At 44.9% G+C, this 25186-nt stretch overlaps 1 protein-coding gene across 1 annotated transcript in view; it reads left to right on the plus strand.

Moving 5' to 3' along the window:
• The window catches only part of LOC310853880 (cilia- and flagella-associated protein 47-like), a gene marked incomplete at both ends in the record, with an annotated part of 58047 nt that overhangs the window by 24510 nt on the left and 8351 nt on the right, over positions 1–25186 (plus strand). Inside the window, 23 exon segments of the mRNA XM_083758354.1 lie at positions 466–655; positions 878–1097; positions 1283–1400; positions 3869–3987; positions 5249–5549; positions 5757–5938; positions 12138–12238; positions 13004–13147; positions 13738–13945; positions 14690–14761; positions 15315–15452; positions 16729–16810; positions 17242–17325; positions 17478–17661; positions 19150–19255; positions 20074–20182; positions 20606–20740; positions 20924–21036; positions 21770–21932; positions 22551–22639; positions 22778–22864; positions 23416–23480; positions 24728–24864. Coding sequence (XP_083614480.1) covers positions 466–655; positions 878–1097; positions 1283–1400; positions 3869–3987; positions 5249–5549; positions 5757–5938; positions 12138–12238; positions 13004–13147; positions 13738–13945; positions 14690–14761; positions 15315–15452; positions 16729–16810; positions 17242–17325; positions 17478–17661; positions 19150–19255; positions 20074–20182; positions 20606–20740; positions 20924–21036; positions 21770–21932; positions 22551–22639; positions 22778–22864; positions 23416–23480; positions 24728–24864 — 3147 coding nt within the window.

Consider the following 25186-nt stretch of genomic DNA (forward strand, 5'->3'; position numbering starts at 1 on the left):
AAGAATTCAATTCAATTCCTTCTTTTATTCTGTCTTTCTTCCTTCAATTCTCATCTTTCCTGCATCCATCAAAATACATGAAAATGGCAGATCTCAAAGCTTGTGATCTCAAAACGCCTTGCTTTGCGTTTGCTTGTAGGCTATTTTCATGTATAGGGCTGAAGTGATTAATGTAGGTTTTGTAATAATAATAATAATAATAATAATAATCCAAATTTACAAAGGAACTTGTAACTAAAGTTTTCAAATATATGTAGTGGACTGTAGTAAAAGTACAATATTTGGATCTGGAGATGTAGTGGAGTAGTAAAAGTAAATGTATTGGAAATACTCAAGCACCCCTGACTACCATAAGTGTAAATACATGAATACTGAAAATACTAGTTTTTCAGCTTCTCAGAGGTCTCTCTCTCTCTCTCTCTCTCTCTCTCTCTCTCTCTCTCTCTCTCTCCCCCCCCTCCCCAGACAGTGGAGCTGAAGGCGGCGTGTGCAGACAGTGTATACTGGCAGACTGCATCCTCACGTGGTGTGTGCTGGTGGTTGGACGGCAGCAGAGAGGAGCAGGTGATCACGGTGTGTCCAGCGTCAGGGAGGCTGGAGGCTGGACAGTCTGTCTGCCTGGCAGTCAGCCTGAGGCCCAGTGCTGTCAGCACAGGTAACTATAAACACGCGTTGATAACGTTGCGTTCTTTGTCTACGTGTCATGTCTGACACATGTCCAAACACTTGATTGGCGAGTGTTTGGACATTTCGAGTTAAGAGTACAGTACAGTACAGCTGTCGCTGTGGGAAAAAAATTACGGCACCCCATCTTTAAGGAAACAGTGCTAGTATTAATCAATGCTAATATTAAACTAAGTCACAATTGGATTGTCAGTGTGTGACAGAGTCACCCGGCTGGCTCTGCCCCTCTACGTGGGGGAGGAGGAGGAGGGATGCGAGATGCGTCGTCACCCCTACATGGAGCTGGATGTCACCATCTTACTCCACCGCCCCACCCTGACCATGGTCCCCTCCCCAGTCCTCCTGCTCACACCAACGCCTCTGGACACAAGCACTACGGCCACCCTCACCCTGTTGGCCTCCGGATATCCCAGGTACAAAGACCCACGCTCCATTGAGTTTCCTTCAGGGGCATCTGAGGCATGTTTTTGCAGATTAATCTGATTTAATCGATTTACCTTTTTGCCATTTCTTACGCCTCTGTTTAAAACAAAGTGAGTCCCTGTCCTACCCCCTGACACCCTGATTGCTCTCTCTCTCTCTCTCTCCACCCCCCCAGTGGGACCATTGTGGAGGTGGAGGAAGTGGAGGTGGATGATGGAAGGAAGTTGAAGCCTGTCTCGGTCAGCTTTCCCTGGGGCAACACCATCCCTGGGCCCACCGCGACCCACCTCCAGGTACAGGTCCCGTATATAGACTTTGAAGAAGGTTGTATTTGGTTTGCACATTGGTAGGGACACTACCATAACTATAACACTAACTAACTACTATATATTCAGTTACTGTTGGTAACGAGAAAATATAAAGCTAATGGTATGTTGTCTATTCAGTTTGTTTTAGTTAGTTTTGTACAATACAGTTTCAGTTAGTTATCGTTTTTTGAGTAGTGCAACCACTCCATTACAGAGCTATGTGTGTCCCTGGGTCTGTCCCTGGGTCTGTCCAAGCACGAAAATAGCTTGGTTGATTTTCACCATTTCTCAACCATTTCGGACGCGGGGCGGCTTGCCAGAAACGGCCCGGGCCTCGATTCAAGATATATCAGTGTCTCCATCTGCTTCATCAATAACGATCACTGCTTCATTAAGCTTATGGCCTTGATCCCCCTACCTTCTACTAACCACTGCCCATCTAAAAGCCGCTGCATCAACAACACAGCTCAAATGGAGTCCTCTCTGCCATCTGCTGTCAGACCCTTTCATAGTTATTCTGGATCTCTAGACAGCTTCACTAATGGGTTCAACGATGTCCTACTTAGTGTAATAGACTTAATCGCTACCTTCAAAACCAGAACACGCAAATCACAAAACATCACACCATGGTTCAATGATAACACGAGGGCCCTCAAGTGGACATGCCGAAACCTTGAGCAAAAGTAAAACCAGCCCATGAATAAATATAAATATGCTCTTCAAGAAGCAAAAAATACATATTACTCCACATTAAAAACAAACCTAGATTCCTTTTTCACACTATAGCCAACCTCACCAAAACCGCTCCCCCAGCCCTTCCCCTTTCCCTCAGTCCCCTTGACTTCAACCACTTTTTGAGTGGTGCAACCACTCCTACAACCAGCAATGTCCGTGCGTGCGTATGTCTGTGTATCTGAGCACGAGTATATGACTTATTAGTACTGGTATTGGTAGTTCTGCTCTGTTGCCTGCTAATGAGAGAGAGAGAGAGAGAGAGAGAGAGAGAGAGAGAGGTGGGTGGGATTGCACCACTCAGTTTACACAGGTGTGATTTTTACTGATAAAGTGGAGTCGATCAGAGAACAGGCAAAGAGCATGGCCATAGCCCCATCCACAACCACCAATCAACCTCCATCTTGCACGTCCCCCACCCCTCATTTCAGCATCACCCTCTCACAGTTTAATGTTATCACATGGATACTTTCCACTAAAGTGGTCTCTTCCTCAAAATCTACTACCCAGCTATTAGAACCTATTCCCACCAATCTACTTAAAGAGATGCTTTCAGCACTGGGCTCCATATTATAAATGAGTCCTTAAATCGTGGCACTGTTCCAATACTCTGCAAAACTGCAATAATTAAAAAAACAAATTTTGATCCACACACTCTAGCTAACTATAGACCAGAGCCATAGAGTAATGGTTGAGGCAAAGCAGTATAAAGTACAGCAGCCTTGTGTTCATAAAACAGAAAGATTGGGCATTGGGTAAGACTGACGTTATGTGTCTTTCAGGACCTTTCACTTCTTTTCTCAACCATTACTCTATGGCTCTGGCCTCAGCCACCGCGGTAGATATTTTGACATGTGTTATTTTTTTGGAATGTTTTTTGGAATGTTGTTGGAGCAGCCATAAACTACACAGGTTCATCCCGATGTTCTGGGCATCTTTGTAATGTTAGTGTTAGTAAAAAGCAGGAAAAAGAGTAACGTTTGAGGCAGACTAACATCAGTCACTGTTCCATTCACTGTAGTAGAAGAGGTGCGGATTTAAACCGCAGATATGTCGTCTCCGCCTACAGGAAATACGTTGCCTGCGTCCATGAGGCCCGTTTCTGAATCGGTCTATATGACCTCATTAGGGGACATTCTCAGAAAATATGCCATAAACTTCCACTGCTATGCAGACAACACTCAAATTTACATCCCCATCACAGCAAATGATCCGTCTAATATTCAAAACCTTGAAATCTGTCTAACTGAGGTTAAGACTTGGATGAACATAAACTTCCTCCTCCTCAACTCTGCCAAATCAGAAATGCTGCTAGTCAGTCCAGCCAAACATACTGATCTGTTCAACAACACAACTATGAACCTTGATGGCTGCCCAATAACCCACAAACCAACAGTCAGCAATTTAGGAGTCTTTTATGACTCCTAAATTGGGGTCTGGATGTTCCGGAGACCCCCCGGGGACCCCCATGCGCTAACTCTGTCATTTCTCGACCGTTTCGGACACGGGGTGGCTCGCCGGAACCAGGCCGGCACCCTGGGCTCGTTGGGTCTGGAGGTTCCAGGGACCCCCGGGGAACTCCATACAGAGTTACACCACTCACTTCACACGGGTGTGATTTTTGTAGTTTATTAATTTGAATTTAGTTCCATAACATTTTAGTTTTCGCTATTTCATTAGTCTTCGTTAACTATAATAACCTTACTGTATGTCCCCTCCAGGACCAGAAGTCACCACAGGAAGCGGCGGCTTGGTCTCTGGTGTGCACGGTGTCCCTCTGCTCACCTGTCCCTGTGTCCGTCTGCACCAGCATCACCTTCAGAGACCACCTCCACAACAGGTGACATGCAATCAGTGGTGGAAAAAGTACTACTAATTACTACTATTATTTGTATACTTATAGTAAAAGTATCAATACTGCTATGTAGATACTCAGGAGTAGAGACTCCTAAGTCTGCTTATCAGAGCCACTCCCCGCTCACTCCCTACTTATCAACATCACCTGCCTTTGATTATCCTTCGGCCAATCCCCGTCACAATCACCACAGTATAAATACACCTGTGAACCGTCACTTACCTGTTCTTACTACCTACTGTAAGTGGTCTGGAACTAACACAGCCGTAAGTGAGTTTCGCCAAGCGTCTCCTTATTGCCAACTTCTTTGCTACTTCAGTTCACAGTTTGCTTTTGACAGTTCCTCTCCGTAGAATTTTCGTTGTTTTGAATGTTTTGAAAGCATTTGTTTGCTCACTTGTTTAGCCGCTCAGACTAGCAGCTTGCTCATCAGCAGCAGCAGCAGCAGCGCTTCTTTTCTTTCTCACCAGCACTGTGGCACCGCCATTTCTCTTTTTTTCAGTGGTGCAACCACTTCATTAAGGAGTGTATGTCTGTCCCTTGCTGGGTCCCTGGCTGGGTCTGTCCGAGTGTGTCACTGCACACACACACACACACACACACACACACACACACACACACTAACTGTATATGATTTCGGGTGTGACAGTACAGTAGAGGGACCCCCTTGGGACCACCACGCGGTAACGCTGTCATTTCTCAACCGTTTCGGACGCGGGGCGGCTCGTCGGAACCGGCGCGGACCTGGGGATCTATATGTACCGGGGACCCCCACACGGTAACTCTGTCATTTCTCAACCGTTTCGGATGTGGGGCGGCTCGCCGGAACAGGGCCGGCACCCTGGGTGCATTCCTGTGGGTTTGGAAGTACCAGGGACCCCCGAGGACGGCCAAACGGAGTTGCACCTCTTACTTCGCACGGGTGTGATTTTTTTATTTTCCGCGATGGTCCAACGCGACTTGGAGCGACAGCGAGGATGTCTCCTCCTCGGGAAGCACCGCTTCACACGCCAGCCGCGCCACCAGTATTATTCCCGACACCGGCATGTAAGTCATTTTATTTATATAGCACCTTTCACAGAGAGGACTACAAAGTGCTTGACATGCAATAAAATACAATACAACGAAAACAAAGCATATAAAAATTGCTGTACAATTCAACTCAACGAATGACAATACAAGCATGATGAATCAATACATTATAGAAAATGTCAGGCTCCCGCTCCGAGCACTCTGTGCCGCTCAGGCAGCCACCGCAGCAGCCGCACACTGTCATCTTCCGATCAGCAACTCAGCCTTCCTTCACTCCCGTCTCCAGCGGTTTTGGCTCGCTCCATCTGTCCTTCGCTGATTGGACGGTCGCCGGCCTTCAGCGTCTCCTAACTGCAGCCCCGCCCACCCAGGCCACACGTTCCACCGACTCCACCCACGAGCCTCCTCCAGCTTCACAGCAGCAGACACGTGCCCGGCCCACTTCCCTCCTCCCCCCTCCCTCACCTGCATGCCGGCCGGCGCACGCATCGTCTGCCAACCTGCTGGCGGACGTGGTAACGCGTCCCGCCCACTTCCAACTCCCCATTCCCCCTCCTGCCCGAACCTCATCAGCACGCTGGCGGACGAGGCCGCCCACTTCCAACCAGCTCCTGGCACTCCGCGTCTCACCCTCTTCTAAACACCCCCCCTCCCATGAGCACGCCGGCAACACACATCGCCCTCTTCCAACCCCCCTCCCTCCTCCCGTTTTCTTCCCACAGGTCAGCAAGCTTCACCTACCAATCCACCCTCCCCCCGGCCCAGTCCGACCCCACGCGTGCCAGGACCACGCCATCTCCCCTTCCCCCTCTACGCCCACTCGCCCCAGTCGCTCTCGGCAACCGGCTCGTAAGCGATCTCCCCCCTCCTCCCCATCCTCTTCCTCCTCCGCGTCGCCAGGCGGGCATACACCCCTCACCTCCCCGTCTCCTCCTCCTGCCCCTCAGGCACCTCTCTCCTCTGCCCCGCTGCCCCGGCGCCATGCTCGCCTCCGCTCACCTCTCTCTCCTCCACACCGCCCACTTAGTGCCCCACCGGCGCCAAGCTCACCACCGCTCGCCTCCCGCCCACCCAGAGCCTTTCCCCCCTCCTCGCCGTACAGCACGCCACCGTGCTCAGGCCGCCCCCCAGCGTGTCTGTCTGTCCCCAGTCTTTGCCCATATATGGGGATGATTGGTGTCATAGAGACATAGATGACAGACATCACAAACTGATTTCTAACAGTGACAAAGGGATAATCTTTAATTATCATCTCAGTTCCTAAAAGCAGCACAATTGCATTGGTGGTTCAGTGGTAGAATTCTCGCCTGCCACGCGGGAGGCCCGGGTTCAATTCCCGGCCAATGCATACATTAATGTTTTCATTATATCTTTTCAATTAACCTCAGAAGCATTATGTTTGCAAACACTCACACATGGGTAGTATGTGCGAGTATTTATGTGTCATTAGACCGACAACCTAACCGCAAGCAAGTTCGACCACATGTCTGACCGTTGTTTCCGCATGTCGGTCCGTTGGTGTGTCTAATCTGCGTGTACATCCTTGAACGAGCTGTAAGCCTTATCACCTTTGGTTTGAGTGACTGATGATGATGACCTGAGTGACAGATACAGAGACCTCTATTATATTGTCATTGAAGGGACACAGACAGTTATCTCCATATATGGGCATAAATAGCCTAGGACACAGCCAGACAGACCTCCAAATATGCGTATGAAACGCTTGAGCATCAGAAAGCACAAGTCCAGTCCCAAGCAGCTACTCTTGAAACTTGCACTCCCAACAAATCACCCCTCCCCCACTCCCTAAACTTAGCACCATTGCATTGGTGGTTCAGTTGTAGAATTCTCGCCTGCCACGCGGGAGGCCCGGGTTCGATTCCCGGCCAATGCATACATTTATTTTCATCATACGAGATTCCAGCAGGGAGACCTATAGAGCGTCACAGTCCCTCCCCCTTTCAGAACGACGAGTGGCCCAGGAAATTAATATCAATGCATTTTTCCCATAGGCTTTTCTTAAAGTATTTATTTAAAGACGGTTACGCCGCGGACAAAGCCAACTCGGATCGTGACAAATCATGACAATGAACACAATATTTTGGGCGGATCAAATCATTAGAAAGAAGAAAATAAAGGCAGGAGATAACACTATTTGTTTTGTTTTTCTTCTTATAAATTATTTGATCGGCCCAAAACATTGTGTTCATTGTCATGATTTGTCACGATCCGAGTTGGCTTTGTCCGTGGCGTAACCGTCTTTAAATAAATACTTTAAGAAAAGCCTATGGTAAAAATGCATTGGGATTCATTTCCTGGGCCACTCGTCGTTCTGAAAGGGGGTGGGACTGCGACGCTCTATTGTCTCTGACTAGCCTCAGTCCCAGGCTAACTTATCTGCGAAAAGAAAAGCCTGGTCACAACGTAAGGCAGAGAAGCTATCGGCGGATGTATCCTCCGGAACATCCGTCAGACGTATTTCCCCCGGATACGATATTTTCCTGGCCAACCGCAACAATTGTTTCATTCGCAGAGAATGTAAACTAATTTGTAAAGCATCAACGTCATTTCCGCTAAAATCCCGCAACTTCCGCCCAAATGATAGTCTTTACAGCGTAGGTCTTGCCCAGGGTGGTCTCTGACTGTGGTAGTGAAATGTGCCAAACAGCTGAATGTATTGAAAACTTCCTGAACCCCCTGTCTATCCATATATGGGCAAAAATAGGACACAGCCAGACAGACCTCCAAATATGGGTATCAAACGCTTGAGCATCAGAAAGCACAAGTCCAGTCCTAAGTAGCTACTGTTAAGACTTGCACTCCCAACAAATCACCCCTCCCCCACTCCCTAAACTTAGCACCATTGCATTGGTGGTTCAGTGGTAGAATTCTCGCCTGCCACGCGGGAGGCCCGGGTTCGATTCCCGGCCAATGCATACATTTATTTTCATCATATGAGATTCCAGCAGGGAGACCTATAGAGCGTCACAGTCCCTCCCCCTTTCAGAACGACGAGTGGCCCAGGAAATGAATATCAATGCATTTTTCCCATAGGCTTTTCTTAAAGTATTTATTTAAAGACGGTTACGCCGCGGACAAAGCCAACTCGGATCGTGACAAATCATGACAATGAACACAATATTTTGGGCCGATCAAATCATTAGAAAGAAGAAAATAAAGGCAGGAGACAACACTATTTGTTTTGTTTTTCTTCTTATAAATTATTTGATCGGCCCAAAACATTGTGTTCATTGTCATGATTTGTCACGATCCGAGTTGGCTTTGTCCGCGGCGTAACCGTCTTTAAATAAATACTTTAAGAAAAGCCTATGGGAAAAATGCATTGGGATTCATTTCCTGGGCCACTCGTCTTTCTGAAAGGGGGTGGGACTGCGACGCTCTATTGTCTCTGACTAGCCTCAGTCCCAGGCTAACTTATCTGCGAAAAGAAAAGCCTGGTCACAACGTAATGCAGAGAAGCTATCGGCGGATGTATCCTCCGGAACATCCGTCAGACGTATTTCCCCCGGATACGATATTTTCCTGGCCAACCGCAACAATTGTTTAATTCGCGGACAGAAGCGCTGCTGCTGCTGCTGATGAGCAAGCTGCTAGTCTGAGCGGCTAAACAAGTGAGAAAACAGAATGTAAACTCATTTGTAAAGCATCAACGTCATTTCCGCTAAAATCCCGCAACTTCCGCCCAAATGATAGTCTTTACAGCGTAGGTCTTGCCCAGGGTGGTCTCTGACTGTGGTAGTGAAATGTGCCAAACAGCTGAATGTATTGAAAACTTCCTGAACCCCCTGTCTATCCATATATGGGCAAAAATAGGACACAGCCAGACAGACCTCCAAATATGGGTATCAAACGCTTGAGCATCAGAAAGCACAAGTCCAGTCCTAAGTAGCTACTGTTGAGACTTGCACTCCCAACAAATCACCCCTCCCCCACTCCCTAAAATTAGCTCATTGCATTGGTGGTTCAGTGGTAGAATTCTCGCCTGCCACGCGGGAGGCCCGGGTTCGATTCCCGGCCAATGCATACATTTATTTTCATCATCATACAAGATTCCAGCAGGGAGACCTATTGTCTCTGACTGTGGTAGTGAAACGTACCAAACAGCTGAATATATTGAACACTTCCTGTCTATAAAACATTCTAGCTATATCAAGGACACTTGATATAGTTAATAAAATCAAGGCCATAACTGTACCACGAAATGCTTTTTTATTTTCAATCAATATAGATAGTTTGGGGGAGAAGTTTGCCCCCTCCTATGCAAATATTTACATGACTCTGTGGGAAGACACGGCTCTAAAAAAATGCAAACTCAAACCAACACATTATTATAGATTTTTGGATGACATTTGGTATTTGGGAACACACCAAAGAGGACTTCCAAGAATGTAATTATATACTAAACACACACCATAGATCAATTCCAATCAAATATGTGTCTATCACATGAAAAAAGGCAAAGATTTCATAACAAACATTAAAATAAAGAGAAACTTTGCAAATAGAACGGATGGCCTACTAAACGAATACAAAATTATACCAGCACATAGGAAGAACAAAAAATTTAAAGAATACCTTGCACATAGCAAACTAAAGGAGACCGATACGCAAGAAACCAGATTACTTCAGACCTAAACAACAGGAGAAAAATAGAACCACAAAGAGAAGAAACATACAGGCTAATACTAGTATCTGTGTTTATCTAAATAGATGTAACAAGTGCAATGTACAATACGTGGGTGAAACTAGAATCACAATAGCAGATAGACTAAATCAACATAGATATAATATAAATAATGCAAAAGAAACATTATTAATTGTACAGCATTTCATGATAAATGGAATTAGTGCCTTGGAAGTTTGTGGATTAGAATCCAATCAAACCTGGTCAGAGGATAATAAATACACCACATTTCCACAGGGCCTGAACAATACAAACTAGAAAAAGTGCCCCTCGGGGCACAGGTCTCCACCAGGGCAGGTAAGGTTGTGGCCTCCTGGTGGCGATATAATAAGCCAATGTGAAAAGGGTGCCATTTCTTCTTACGGCTTTGATGGCAATTAGATGATTTGAGGCATTTTGTACCAAAAATGTGTTTTGAAAAAATCCACCTGTTGGTGGCGCTATAACAGGCCAATGTGAAAAGGGTTGGATATATCCCTCAGCCTACTAGGAACGTCTGAAAGATTTTACGTCAATTGCACGCTGCGTTCATGATTTTAGGCTATTTGTTCAAAACGAGCCAATTCTGTAAACTTTGAAAGCCAATGTTAGCCAATCAGGATGGAATATGAAAAGTCGGACAGATCTTTGTTGAGCACATGACTATAGAGATACTGTGTAACGATTTGCAGGATTTTTTGACAAAATATGGAGGAGTAATATCAGAAAATGTGTTTTACAAAAGTTGGCCTCCTGGTGGCGCTATAACAGGCCGATGTGAAAAGGGTGGGATATATTCCTCAGCCTAGTAGGAACGTCTGTGAAAGATTTCACGTAAATTGCACGCTGCGTTCATGATTTGAGGCCTTTTGTTCAAAACCGGCCAATCCTGTAAACTTTGAAAGCCACACACACACACAGTCACACACACACGGACAGAGTGCAAAACATACTCTCTCCCCATGCTTTCGGCCTGGTGGAGACAATAATTAAAATGGAAAACAGGGGAGAAACCGAATCAAACTTTAGAAGCCATTGAATCCTAAACCTCCAAATTGCTCTCATTCACAGGGGTTAGATACCCCAGGGCAATAAGGGCATAGACACAAAGAGCCATTTAGATTAAAAATCAGACCATTTTTGACATTAATGGGTGTAAGTAAACATGCTTAATCCCCTCAAAGGTAATCACACTTTAAGCATTTGACCTCCATTAACCTCAGATGTTAATAAGCCAGACTAAATCTAAATTTAAGATTTAGAAACTGTTAGTAATTCTAGTAAGACTAAAACATAATGGCCCAGATTCTTCTTCAACAAAGATGGCGAAAGCAAACATTCTTTGTTCGTGACAACCAGGAATAGTCTGGTGCCTGATAAAAACCAATAGTTTTCGATGGTGGTGACGTAATGACGATATGTTTTAGTGTCGGGAGGATTAAAGGTAATGCTCCTATGTATACATGTATGTAATCTGGCACCACTGCCGTATCAGGCACAAGTAGTCATTACGTCATTTACTGGGACGGTGCATACACATAAAAATTGCTGGGACGGTGCATACGCATCAAAATTGCCGGGACGGTGCATACACATCAAAATTGCTGGGACGGTGCATACGAGTCCCGGGCGAAACTAGTACTTGCGCGCTCTGCTTGCGCAAGTAATAATAATACCTGGGACGTATATAGCGCATAGATTTATTTTCGTCACTGGTCACGTTTAAGGATGCTTCACTGGAATTGAGATAGACCTACTGTATATTGTGCTGCTGGAATGTAGGACATGTGGTCATCCAAATCAGTAAAGCACCAATCGCAACTTTTAAGGTCAACCACACCAATGCAACTCCTTGCAATCTTTTTTTATCATTTGTTTTAGTACCTTTTACATGCAAATGATAGACCTCAGATCTCGTATTATCTGCTTTAATCTGTCATTTTACTTTAAAAATAAATGGAATCTGAATGTTTTGCTTTGTTTTTTTCTTTTGTTATTAAAGTCTGTTCCTAGTGTTCCTATGTAAAGCGCTTTGGGTATTTAGAAAAGCGCTATATAAATTTGAGCTATTATTATTATTATGAATGTATGCCTGCCCCTGAGCCAATGAAACACTAAACGGCATTAGTATTTCATGTCAACATTCAAGTACCGTATTGTGCTGAATAAAAGATGACCCCCATTTTATAAGACTCATACAATAGGGTACAACTATCAGAAGATGTAACCCAGGTAAAGAAAGTAATGTGTCCCTCACGCAAGTTTAACTAAAGTTTTTATAGAGTCTATTTCAATGACACGCCAGTGCTAGGAAGCCAGGAGAGCTGCTAATAATCCTGCTAACTACATCGGTAAATTGTCTACTTATATTGATGTATCGACTTGAACTCTCTCTCACACCGTTTGTGTTTCTCTCCAGGTTTCAAGTGGCAGTCTGTGCTACGGCAGACAACTGTCTGTTGACCGTGTGGCCCTACATGGCCTTGCACCGCTCCCAGCAGCAGATCCTCCTCAAGACAGGTACTACACAGACACACACACACACACACACACACACAATGCACATGAAGCCTTATTTATTCTTTGTGTTGCGCAGGTATTGCAATCGCAACGTGCTTTTAAATTTGTTATTCACAGTCCACGACACTGGTGTGCAGAATTTGACTAAGCACACACACACACACACACACACACACACACACACACACACCCCAACGCATTTTCACTCCCAAGACGGTCAACGGGTGATGGCTTGGGACGTGTATGACCAATCATCAAGACGCATTCTCACTTCCAATACGGTCAACGGGTGACGGCTTGGGACCTGTTTGACCAATCATCAACATGGACGTGACCCGTGGGGCACCCGCGGGGTCACCTGTTGACTTGGGGGGATGTGAGGTACGATTCTGTAACTGTCGGAACTCGAACGGCGCTGAGTCGGCTGAAGCAGCATTCTGCACGGCGACACGCTCCCCTGAAGGCTCGCCCAGCGGTGCCTCATGTGCACAAACGCACGTGCGCACGTGCATTCCAGTCTCATGTTTTGCTTGCACGGGAAGTCATTCAATGGACTAACTCCATTATTTTGTCTTCCTACTCACTGATAACCGTCTGTCTGAATAGAGGCAATATGCGTGGCATCATCATACCCAGATGTTATGCAGGAACTGAGTGGCAAAAAAACGACTTTCTGGCGTTGACAGCCCATACATCCAAACAGAATCTGATTGTGTTGTCCCGGTGGAAATGTGATGCATGTGCATACTCTATTAATACATTCAGGAGTGATGAGATCCCAGGCCACCATAGAGGCGGTCCTTCAGCACCGTCACTCTCCAAGCCCCGCCTCTGGACTCACTAACTCCTCCTCCTCCTCCTCTTCTTTTACGCGCCCCGCCTCTTCCACCTGCAGCAACTCTGTCTCAGGTCAGAAAAGCGTGTGTGTGTGTGTGTGTGTGTGTGTGTGTGTGTGTGTAAAAGTATCAATACAACATTGTAAAAAACGAAAATACCCTGTTACAAGTTAGTGTCTTTCACTCAGTACAAACGTTTTGGCACCAAAATGTACCAGATTTATTTCTCGCTGAATTTACCCCTTGGCATGTTTTTTCCATCACTTTTGTACATACAGTATATAGGGTTTGTATTTGTTGATGACATGTATTATTGTGTTAAATTCATATGCCATGTTGATTCATTGAGTACATAGGACCAACAACTTTATTGTCTAAGGGCCGATTCATACTCCTATTTTACCGCTGTAGTGCCGAAATGAATTCGGCTCGTCAGAAATTTTAAGTAGCACCGAAGAGCCGACTTTAGGACGGTACCCGCCCCCCCCCGAACCTCAAATGACGTCACATTGTAGTCTCTACAGAGCTGAACCGACTTTTATTCGGCTCTAAAATAGGAGTATGAATCGCGCCTTACTGTACGTCGTGCTGTTTACATGTCTGACTGTGTGTGTGTGTGTGTGTGTGTGTGTGTGTGTGTGTGCATGCTTGCGTTACATTCAGATGAGAGGGTGGCTGGCTGTGTCAGTCCTCATCAGACGGGTCCTTACATCAAGCACATGTCCGAGCCAGGCGCCCCAGCATTCCCCGCTGATGATTCAGAGGAGGGCTCTTACTACCAGAGCGTCCTGATGGCTGCCCAGAGGTGGTTCACCTTCTTTGGTTGGCCAAATGGACTGCACCCCATCTCCATACCACACACGCTGAGACGGTACACTTTTCAACACAGGGGACTCCTTCGATGCCATTATTAAATGAGTGTCAATGCTTCAACATTTGCTGTGAGCACTCATTTGAAGTAGTAGAAGCATAATGCGAGGTGTACAGGCAGGTAGGCAGGCGGGCCAAATTTATATACCGTAATTTCCGGACTATAAGCCGCACCTGAATATAAGCCGCACCAGCCAAATTTAGGGAAAATCCCATATACAAGCCGCACCGGACTATAAGCCGCAGCTACGTTAGCTCAGAGCCTGAGATGGCTCTGCGTTAGCTGTAAAAATCCATAGATTAGCCGCACCGTTGTATAAGCCGCAGGGTTCAAATCATGGGTAAAAAGCCGCGGCTTATAGTCCGGAAATTACGGTATATTATTTGGGGACCCCCATCTGATATAGGGACCTCCAGAAACAAAGATTTCAGTTAAAAAAAAATCACAATTGAGTCGACACGCGCTATGAGCTTGAAGTTCAAGCCAAAGTATAAACTATGTTTAAAATGGTTTAAATGTTTGTGACGCTATATCAACACATTTTGCTGGGGACCCCCTGGTACCCCCCCAAAGACCCCGGACCCCACTTTGAGAACCATCGACCTATGATCCTAGATTACTATGTCTATTGTCTATGCATTACCTCGTGTTTATCTTAGAGCATCTGATAAAACCCTTAGCCTAAAGTACAAATTGTCATTGTAAATGGCTGTCTCTTCTCTTTCTCTCTCTCTCTCACTCCAGGGTTGTGTCCAAGATTCAGACAAAGGCTTCTGTCGGACGGAGTTATCGAGTCAGTCAGAGTAAAGACTCCAGGTCTGCATATATTCCAGCGGTGTTTGTTTTATTTAGATGCCACAATAAGTGTTGTATTTTGAATAGGAGATTATTAACTTTCTAATGATACTGTACTTTAATTATTCAGCATTAGCAGAATGGTATTGCAGTTTGTTTTGGTGAAAAATATTTATACTAAACGGGAGTCAATTCCTATCGATTGTCAAGTCTCATTTACTAGCTTGTCCTTTTTCTCATTTATCTTTGTGCAGTATTTTTTTTTGTTTTGTTTGTTTACACAATATATTTTCTATGAATATGTTAATGTGTATTGTCAGACATTTAACCACCCTAAATTCTTGGTAAATTTGACATTTAGCTTTGTACTTGGTCTGCTCTTTTTCGATCTACACCAATCCTCTTTGCCGGAAATAGCCGATCTATGATCTTGTAGATCTGCTATTTCACAATAAAAATCTTATCACACAAATATTTGGCAGCTACCCTGTTGTAACTCTGAAGACCAACTTGTTGAAGACCAGGGATCTAGACTAAATATACTAAATTAAATGTCTGGCTGTTATGTTCCCAGGTCAGTTCTGGACATGCTGCATCACTTGACTGGCATACACATTCCGGGTATTTCCCGCACCCAGACATTTTCCACGGACACAGACCAGCGCACCAATCAGCTGCTCCAACAGCACGACGCCATGCTGGCATTCCTCAGGTAGGAGGGGCCAGCGTTGCCAGATCTTGTGACAGAAATGAGCAACCAGGTCTCTGAAAACAAGCCCGAAAGAAGCGAATATTATAGGCCACATAAGCAACTACTCTTTAGAAACAAGACCTCCCATGAAAACGCAACCCACAACTACCAATATTTACAACCAACTTTACAGAAAACAAGCCCAAAGTCGCTTTTAATAAGCAGACATGGCGACACAGGTTGGGGGGGGGGGGGATCGTGTGCTCGCTGACACAATTCAAACCTGCCTGTTGCTGTTAGCAGGGTGTCAGTCTGTCCTGTGTTTCTCTGCTGTTAGCAGGGTGTCAGTCTGTCCTGTGTTTCTCTGCTGTTAGCAGGGTGTCAGTCTGTCCTGTGTTTCTCTGCTGTTAGCAGGGTGTCAGTCTGTCCTGTGTTTCTCTGCTGTTAGCAGGGTGTCAATCTGTCCTGTGTTTCTCTGCTGTTAGCAGGGTGTCAGTCTGTCCTGTGTTTCTCTGCTGTTAGCAGGGTGTCAGTCTGTCCTGTGTTTCTCTGCTGTTAGCAGGGTGTCAATCTGTCCTGTGTTTCTCTGCTGTTAGCAGGGTGTCAGTCTGTCCTGTGTTTCTCTGCTGTTAGCAGGGTGTCAATCTGTCCTGTGTTTCTCTGCTGTTAGCAGGGTGTCAGTCTGTCCTGTGTTTCTCTGCTGTTAGCAGGGTGTCAGTCTGTCCTGTGTTTCTCTGCTGTTAGCAGGGTGTCAGTCTGTCCTGTGTTTCTCTGCTGTTAGCAGGGTGTCGGTCTGTCCTGTGTTTCTCTGCTGTTAGCAGGGTGTCAGTCTGTCCTGTGTTTCTCTGCTGTTAGCAGGGTGTCAGTCTGTCCTGTGTTTCTCTGCTGTTAGCAGGGTGTCAGTCTGTCCTGTGTTTCTCTGCTGTTAGCAGGGTGTCAGTCTGTCCTGTGTTTCTCAGCTGTTAGCAGGGTGTCAGTCTGTCCTGTGTTTCTCTGCTGTTAGCAGGGTGTCAGTCTGTCCTGTGTTTCTCTGCTGTTAGCAGGGTGTCAGTCTGTCCTGTGTTTCTCTGCTGTTAGCAGGGTGTCAGTCTGTCCTGTGTTTCTCTGCTGTTAGCAGGGTGTCAGTCTGTCCTGTGTTTCTCTGCTGTTAGCAGGGTGTCAGTCTGTCCTGTGTTTCTCTGCTGTTAGCAGGGTGTCAGTCTGTCCTGTGTTTCTCTGCTGTTAGCAGGGTGTCAGTCTGTCCTGTGTTTCTCTGCTGTTAGCAGGGTGTCAGTCTGTCCTGTGTTTCTCTGTGCAGAACCCAGGGAGCCTCACTCTGTCATATCAGACCAGAGTACCTGCTGGACCTGCCGGAGTTCAAACACTGGTGCTCTCTGAAGGTACACTGTGCACTCACACACACACACACACACACACACACACACACACACACACTCACTTTGCACCTTTCTTGCTCAGCTCCTGTTGAAATTCAGTGACATCATTGCATTTCTAATCTCTTGCAAATATTGAACATTGAACGAATATTGAATAATGAAAATTGAAATTTTACCTTGTTTTAAGTCAACCAGCACCACCTCCTCTCAACATGCAACCAAGAGATTATCTCTTCACTATAATGGGTGTAATCATTTTGGTATGGCAGGATGTTTATAATCACAATCTTTTTTTTGCTTTTCAAAGAGCTGCCAGTTTCTTAGCGTCTCATCGCAAATCTCAAGTCCATTTGAGATGAAAGCTTATACTAAAAGCGAGTATATTATGACATGCCACGTGTCATTTTCTGTGTGTGTGCGCATGTTAATCTCAGGTGAAAGAGATGGACTACAGCAGCATTGACTATGAGTCTCTGAGCAAACGATCTTGGACTGACGTGTTGCTGCAAATATACAAGGTGAATCCATTGTCATTTGAAGCATTTAACTATAAAACCATATGGAATTTTACCATACAAATTACATTAAAAATTATATATATATATATGTTGTGTGTGTGTGTGTGTGTGTGTGTGTGTGTGTGTGTGTGTGTGTGTGTGTGTGTGTCCAGGTGCTGGTTTTGCACGGCGTGTCAGAGGTGGCTGTGAGCCAGGAGGCGGTAGTGGTGGATCACGCCCCAGCTGTGAGCTCAGAGATGCTGATGGTCAGCAACGTCTACTCTGTGTGGGAGCTGAGACTGCTCCGGTGGATCAACGTGCACTACAAGGCCACCAGGAGCACCGTCTGGGCCGACGGTAAGTCTACCAAGCCATGAGGAGCTAGCCAGCTGGATTAGCTGCGTTCCGGGATTAGTTTTGTCACTTTTCTACTCAGTCTGATAGTCTCCTATCTCCCAGGTAGGTGGGACCAGAGCCATAGAGTAAGACAGAGTTACGACATTGAGGGGGCAGAAAACGGAGCGCTCGAGTGCTGTTCATGCAGCCTGGAGAGCTGGAGTGTGAAATACATTGTTTTCAACAAGGCCGGCGCACATATCAGCAATATTGGGCATGTGTGCAACATGAAAACTGTTTTAAAGTATTGTACAGTGACAACTAAAGTCTCTGTAATGTTTATGTTGTACATTACTAAAAACAATCTAAAATAAAGGGATTTAAGATCATTAAAGCTGGGCTGTTGCCTGAGTCCAGTGCATTCTGCCAACTTCCGGTCCAGGACATTGTCACTGCTCTTCACCAATAGAAGAGCCCCCATTGAACTGGCCCATGAAATGAACAGAGATGTCGTAACTCTGTCTTACTCTATACTGTAGTTCTGGGTGGGACATGCCAAAACTGAGAATCGACCTGAGGCTTCTGATTGGTTAACCCATTGATGCCTGAGGCCGAATCTGGGAACGCCTTCTAGGGCCTGACCTAAGGTTTCTGAAAACCTTCAAATTCTGATGATTTTTTTAAAAATAGTTATGTTGCTACATGTATAGCAATAGCTGATGAGACACAGAGAGCGCGCCGGCATCAAGGGTAGAACAACGTATACGTTGCACCAGGCGTCAATGGGTTAATTGTGGTGCTGGTTGGGACAAAAGCACAAAAGTCATATCAATGCGCCGCTGTTGCCCTGCAGCCGTCCGTCCCCTTCTCATTCAATAAACTCACCCCACACAGCCGGCAGTTTTTGTTGTACTACTGAACCTGACACAGTGGACTACTATCAAACTAGTGTTTACTTTTTTACCGTAGGTTTTACTCGAGTCTCGAACTGACACTAACTTTTTCATCAGTGAGAAAAGCATGGCTCTGGCTGATGACGTATCAGCAACAACGTCGCTACGTAACAGGTGGCGTTATGAAATATGAGTCAAACAGGAGGCTGGCCTGACTGAGTAGTTCAAGTGACAAAACAAATCACGGAACGAAGCGAATCGGGCTGAAAATCAGTCTAACGAGGAGCACCGTCTGGGCCAACGGTAGGCCAGTGTCGTCACTAGTGCTGGTTTTGATGTTGTTTTTAGCTATAGTCTTTTGAATAAAATTCCATTCAGTTATAGTCATACTTTAGGTTTAGTTTAGTTTTCGTTAGTGAAAAAAGGTAGTGGACGGACATTTTTCGACAAAATATTTTGTCTTGTCTTTATACTTCTTTTGTAAACTGTGTTCACCTAATGTCCCCATTGACGTCCCAGAATAACTGGAATAAGTCTTTAGGATGGGACACGATGAAAAAAATCAATAATAATTGAAAAATATATAAAAATATATATCCGTCATGGTGTTTTCCAGGTGAGGTTCCCTCGGCCCACTGGGTAGTGAACTTTGACCTGGACCTTGCAGACGGACTGGTGCTAGCCGCCTTGCTAGCTGCTTACTGTCCTTACCTGGTCAGTGTGTGTGTGTGTGTGTGTGTGTGTGTGTGTGTGTGTGTGTGTGCGCGTGTGCGTGCGTGTGTCTTATTTCTATTTATTCATGATATATTTGCTAGTTTTGGTTTGTTTTAGCTTTTACAGCACTCATTTAATCAGATAATTTAATGGAGAATTCCAGACCAATGCTTTTCTAATTGTTACTGTAATCTGATGTTATTATATCCAATAACCAGTGGTAAAGGCAAACCAAAAATAAAGACAGAAAAACCATCCAGAACGCAGCGTAGTACTAGCTCAGAGCATGCGTGCTAACTAGGTTATAATAAGCTTGTTGATATATATCTTGATATATATCTTGATATATATCTTGACCGGTATATTCCACTCAATTGGAATAGAATATTAACTTCTGATCTGACCCGAATTCATTTTCATTCTGGTTTGGACAGCTGGTACTGTATACCGTTGAATCAGAATATTATTTACTAAACACCTTTTTACCTCCACTATGATTTCCTGCTTTTGGCTACATGTGTATTGTATATTTGTACATCTCGGAATGTTTTGATGAAATGAAAATGGTGGGCCCTATTGTAAACAAGTAGAAATGCTTTTATGCGCTCGTCCACTCACAGTTAACAGTTTTGTATTGAGTTGTGCTTGAATGTACTGTAATTCTGCAAACTGTTAATAAATATTTCAATCAATCCAAAAAAACATGACCATGTCCAAAGTTAGTAATGGCACTAAGTGACAAAGAAAATGACTATGTGAGTCTCACACCTGGCAATAAAGTGCTTACGTTTCCTTTGAACCTTCCTTTCCATGATCAGATCTGCAGTCACTTCAAGAGGATGTACACCAGAGCCTGCAGCTTGGAACAGATTTTCCACAATAACATCATACTGGTCCATGCCTTAACCACCCTAGCTCTCAACATGGATATACAGGTAGGTTGACTGGCAATGAGACTAGCCTGGCATGGCCGGCATATCACTCGGGGCAATTCTGTTTTTGCAAAGGCAGATTCTTCTGGTTCCAGGAGATGGTAAGGACACAAAAGAGATCTTCACAATACATGGAACACAGTTGATGGCTCCGCTCTTAACCACTTAAGCCTCCGTGTGTCTTCAAGGATTAGTCTAGTGTAGCGTATGCGGAAATGTTGCCTGTTTAGTTGCTAGCTAGCCTACAGTGACACGTCACTTTCTTCAACGTGCCTTCAGCGACCTCCCACATACATGGACAAGAAGAAGAGCGACAGAGCTGTCATTTGCTACGCCCGATCACGTGACACGCAAATACGTGTGTGTGTGTGTGTGTTTGTGTGTGTGTGTGTGCGTGTGCATGTGCGTGCGTGTGCGTGCATCCAGCCGACAGACTTGTCAGACCCCAACCCCGTCCAGATGCTGATGCTGTGTGTCCACCTGTATGAGAGACTTCCTCACTATGTCCCATCACGCACCATCACTCTGTCAGGAGCCCTGCATGACACCTTCACCAAGCAGGTGACACACACAAATTCGCAATCTACAAGCTCACAAGGCGTTGCATCGTGACGTGTTGTGAGCTTGTAGATTGGCTATTTTTGCTACTTTTCGCTTGACACTGCGACACAGCATATGAGAGGAAATATGGAGGACATATGTAATATGTGTGTGTGCGCATGCGTGTGTGCGCGTGTGTCACAGGTTCGTCTGAAGAACCCAACCTCTAAACCTCTCCGATACCAAGCCTTCATCTTGGGACAGGAAGCTCACATCTTCTCCCTCCCCAGTGGCTCTACCATCACCATCCCTCCCAAGTATGTTTACAAACACACTGGGCATTTTTCGGGCTATTAGACGTCTGAAATACGTCTAAACGGTTAGGCTCAAACTAGCTTAGCCGCCCTAGACGTTGAAACAACGTAATTTAAACGGCTACTATCTAGACGGTGAGAAAACAGCTAATGAACGTCTAGGCTTAGTCTAATATAATCTTCCACTTTTAGACAAACGATATAATCTAATATCGGACATATGGCTCACAATGTTTCTGGTCTTGGCCTTGACTCGGCCTCTGTCCTGTTTTGGTCTCCGTATTATTGATTTGACAAATGTCATGTTTTGTGTCAATAGATGCCACTGCTCCCCCCTCCCCTTCACAATGAAGCCTTCATACGGTGCATATCATTTACAGGCCTTGTCACTACCAGATATATCCTAACTATACTAACTAACTAACTGTTGAATAATAATATATATATATATTTATTTAAACAACTCTGGCACAAATCATTTTTAGATGGGGGTTCGTGGCGAGTGATAACTTTGTTGACATACGGCCAAGCTACACCAGGCATGTGTGCGTTTGATGTAAGCGCACTGCGCGCACAAAGTATGCGTGCGAAATGCCCCCGGCTACACCAGATCTGTGGCGCGCGGCAGATTTGCGCGGGACCTTCCGGGAGGATATAGAGATACGCGCGCATGGGGGCATACTCAAGGGGCTATCCTAGTCTAAATTAAATTAAATTTCAATATAATATCTCCTAGGGCCAGCACAGAACTGACCATCCAGGCTGCTGGCTCCTTCCTGCGGCCCATGGAGTGTGTCCTTCTGCTCACTTCCGGTTGTGTTGCTGTCGGCGCACGTGGTGGTGGTTCCTGTACTCTCACCTTTACCCTGAAGACCCTGATCACCCACATCACACCTGGCGTGAGTATGGTAAACTCTTAAACCTCTCTGGCTACCTGATGCATCTTAATTGGTCGGCTGTCTAACAGCCTGCCTAGGCTGTCCTGTCGTCTGGAGGGCAAGCTAAGCTACAAACAGGACTGCTACAGTAGAGTATTGTGAGTTTATTTGTTGAATGATTTTCGATTAGGCCTGGTTAACTTGGCCTAGACCAATGGATTGGTGGTTGGCCAACTAGAGCTGAGCAATTATCGACAAATTGTTATTGTATAATATGAAATTTTTATATAGTTTTATATAGAGTTTTGGAAATCATAAAATTGTGATATGGCATAACTTGTATTTTCTGAGCTTACCTGAGCTTACCTATATTTTATTAGCTGTACCTGACTGTTCTAGCTGTTCTGTTATTTGCCTTTAAATGTAATTTTGTAAATATTTGTTTGTAAGCACCAATAGTCATCCTTCACAACAACCTGAAAATATTGATATCGTGAAATGTGATATTTTCCATGATCTCCCAGCCATACAGCATGTGTGAGTGGATTATTAGAGTGCTAACACTTTGCTCACTGTGATGTGAAACTCCTAGTTAGCAAATAGGCTAGCTAATAACTGTCCATCGCCATTGCTTCTTAGAAGACCATCAAATGCAAGTCCCCATGCTATCAGATGAAAGCCATCCCACTGCCAATCACCAATCCCTTCAACAAAGAAGCTGAATTCAGGTGTGTGCCTGCAGGCTTTGTTTCATGTGTCCTATGTGCAGTGCATATTATTTTGTGTTTGTGCACTTATTCGTGTGTGTGTGTGTGTGGGGGTGTGTGGGTGTGGGTGTGTGTGCGCACAAATGCGTGTGCGTTCAGGGTGGTGCTCGTGGAGTCTAAATCCAATCCACTGGAGCCTGAAAAGGGGCATAATAAGCTGATTGAACAGATGTCCTCCAAAGCCAGGTAATGCATCAAGTGGTCTCCCCTGACAAGGCCAATGCAGGGGCCATCAATATGTCCGTACACGGACACATGTGCCCGTGGCAAAGACTTGGCCTTGTTCGTAGTACGTTTTAGATTTTCTGTTTTACACACCATTATAATGTTCTTATTTGGGAGGGATGGCACCCAATAACCGATACCCAAAATTCCATTCCATTGTGTTTCTGGTAATGTTATTGGCCACTCATTTTTATGTCTGCGGCAAAATTGAATTTGAAAATGTAAATAGAATTTCGACAAATGTCCTACACGAGCCAACATGGTGACGACTCCTACATATGAGCCATGGTTTTGGCTCACACAGTACAAATTATGCTTAACATTGACAAATTATTACACATCTGGACACCAGATGTGACATGTGTGAAACCACTAGCAGGTGGACAGTGCTGGTTCATTCAATAAATGGAGCCGTTGAGTTTATGATCATTTAGATTTGTCTGTCTGTCTCTCTCTCTCTCTCTCTCTCTCTCTCTCTCGCTCTGCTGTCCCTTTCTGTCTCTCACTCACAGTCCAGAACGGATCAACTCTGACAGCAACTGTGCAGAGGCGACTGAAGCGCAGCATACAGATCTCAGTCAGTGATCACTGATAACATCCCCAATTTACAATTTAGGCATTTAGCAGACGCTCTTAATCCAGAGCGATTTACAGTAAGCAAGAACAGCACAGGGTAATGGATCACTTTCATAGAAATAGTCACCTAGAACCATAAGTAAACCAAGAACCTATCATCAGTCTAACAGTATCCAAAGAAAATCAATATTCTGGTACATTGAAACTATAGGAACACTATAGGATCAATGCCGGGTCAATAATGTCCTGGCATCTGCCTACATAACATGCTATCTAATTTTCATTTTCACCATAAGCATGTAGGCCCGATCTATTCCCCACATTTACTCCTGCACACACATAACATGCATGTATGCACTTATGCACACACACACACGCGCACACACACACACACACACACACACACACACACACACACACACACACACACACACACACCAGGGCTGCAACTAACGATTATTTTAATAATCGATTCATCTGCCGATTATTTAAACGATTAATCGGATTATGACACTTATTTAGCTATGATTAGGCTGCTATTCAAATAAAAGACAAACAACTCATGGTGTCTTTAGTCATAGGGCCGATTCATACTCCTATTTTACCGCTGTTTCGGCGCTGTAGTGCCGAAATTATTTCGGCTCGTCAGAAATTTTCAGTAGAGCCGACTTTAGGACGGTACCCGCCCCCCCGAACCTCAAATGACGTCAAATTGTAGGCTCTACAGAGCCGAACCGACTTTTATTCGGCTCTAAAATAGGAGTATGAATCGGCCCTTATTCTGACTGCATACATTTGATTAAAGAATAGCTACACATGTGTCAGTCTAGAAGGAACAGTACTCTTCTGAACTCAAATACATAGGTCATTTAAAAATAAATATTGTTCTTGTTCTTGATATTATAATCGTTATGTGTCATATTTTGCTTTGCAGTCGCTACTGTGCAACTATCATCAGATTGTAAGGGAAGAGAGATGGCTCACTTCTCTTTTACTTTATGGTTAAGTGCATGGAAATCACCTATGATAAATTGCAAAAAGAATAGTGATTAGTTGCCGATTCGATTAATCGATTACAAAATTAGTTGACAACTAATTGAATAATCGATTCGATTACGATGAATCAATGAATCGTTGCAGCCCTAACACATACACACACACACACACACACACACACACTGTACCATAAAATCCGATGTGTTTATGTTGGCTGAGATTGATCATGCATTCCTGGTGTGTGTCCTCCAGGCGATGATGCTGAGGAGTTCTTCAGTGCTGTGAAGACCATGCGTCTGACACCGGGCCAGGAGGACATACTGGAGCTCAGCTATCTGCCCTTCAACCTCGGGAGCAAGTACTGCTCTGTGCTACTGGTGTGCCCACAGGTCTGGTGTTTTGTTTTTTTGTTCATGCAAGGTGTGTGCCTATAAGGAATAGCTGGGCAGTCATTCTCGTTTCGTTCTCGTCTCATCTCTTCTTTTTTTTATAGCAGATCTACAAGCTTGTATCGTGGCACTCAGTGCTACGCTATGAGCTTGTAGATCTGCTATTTTTCAATAGCTAAAGTAAAGGGTTTCCCATCCTGAATGGGTTAATAACCTATATGCAGGAAAAATCGCTTTATGTAGCATGTGAGGCGTCAAAATAGGGTTTTTTATGATTCGGAATCCATTGCAAGCATTGGATTCCGAACGTCTATACATTGTT

Source organism: Protomyctophum parallelum (genome assembly GCF_964188405.1).
Source record: "Protomyctophum parallelum genome assembly, chromosome: 23".
Lineage (NCBI taxonomy): Eukaryota > Metazoa > Chordata > Actinopteri > Myctophiformes > Myctophidae > Protomyctophum > Protomyctophum parallelum.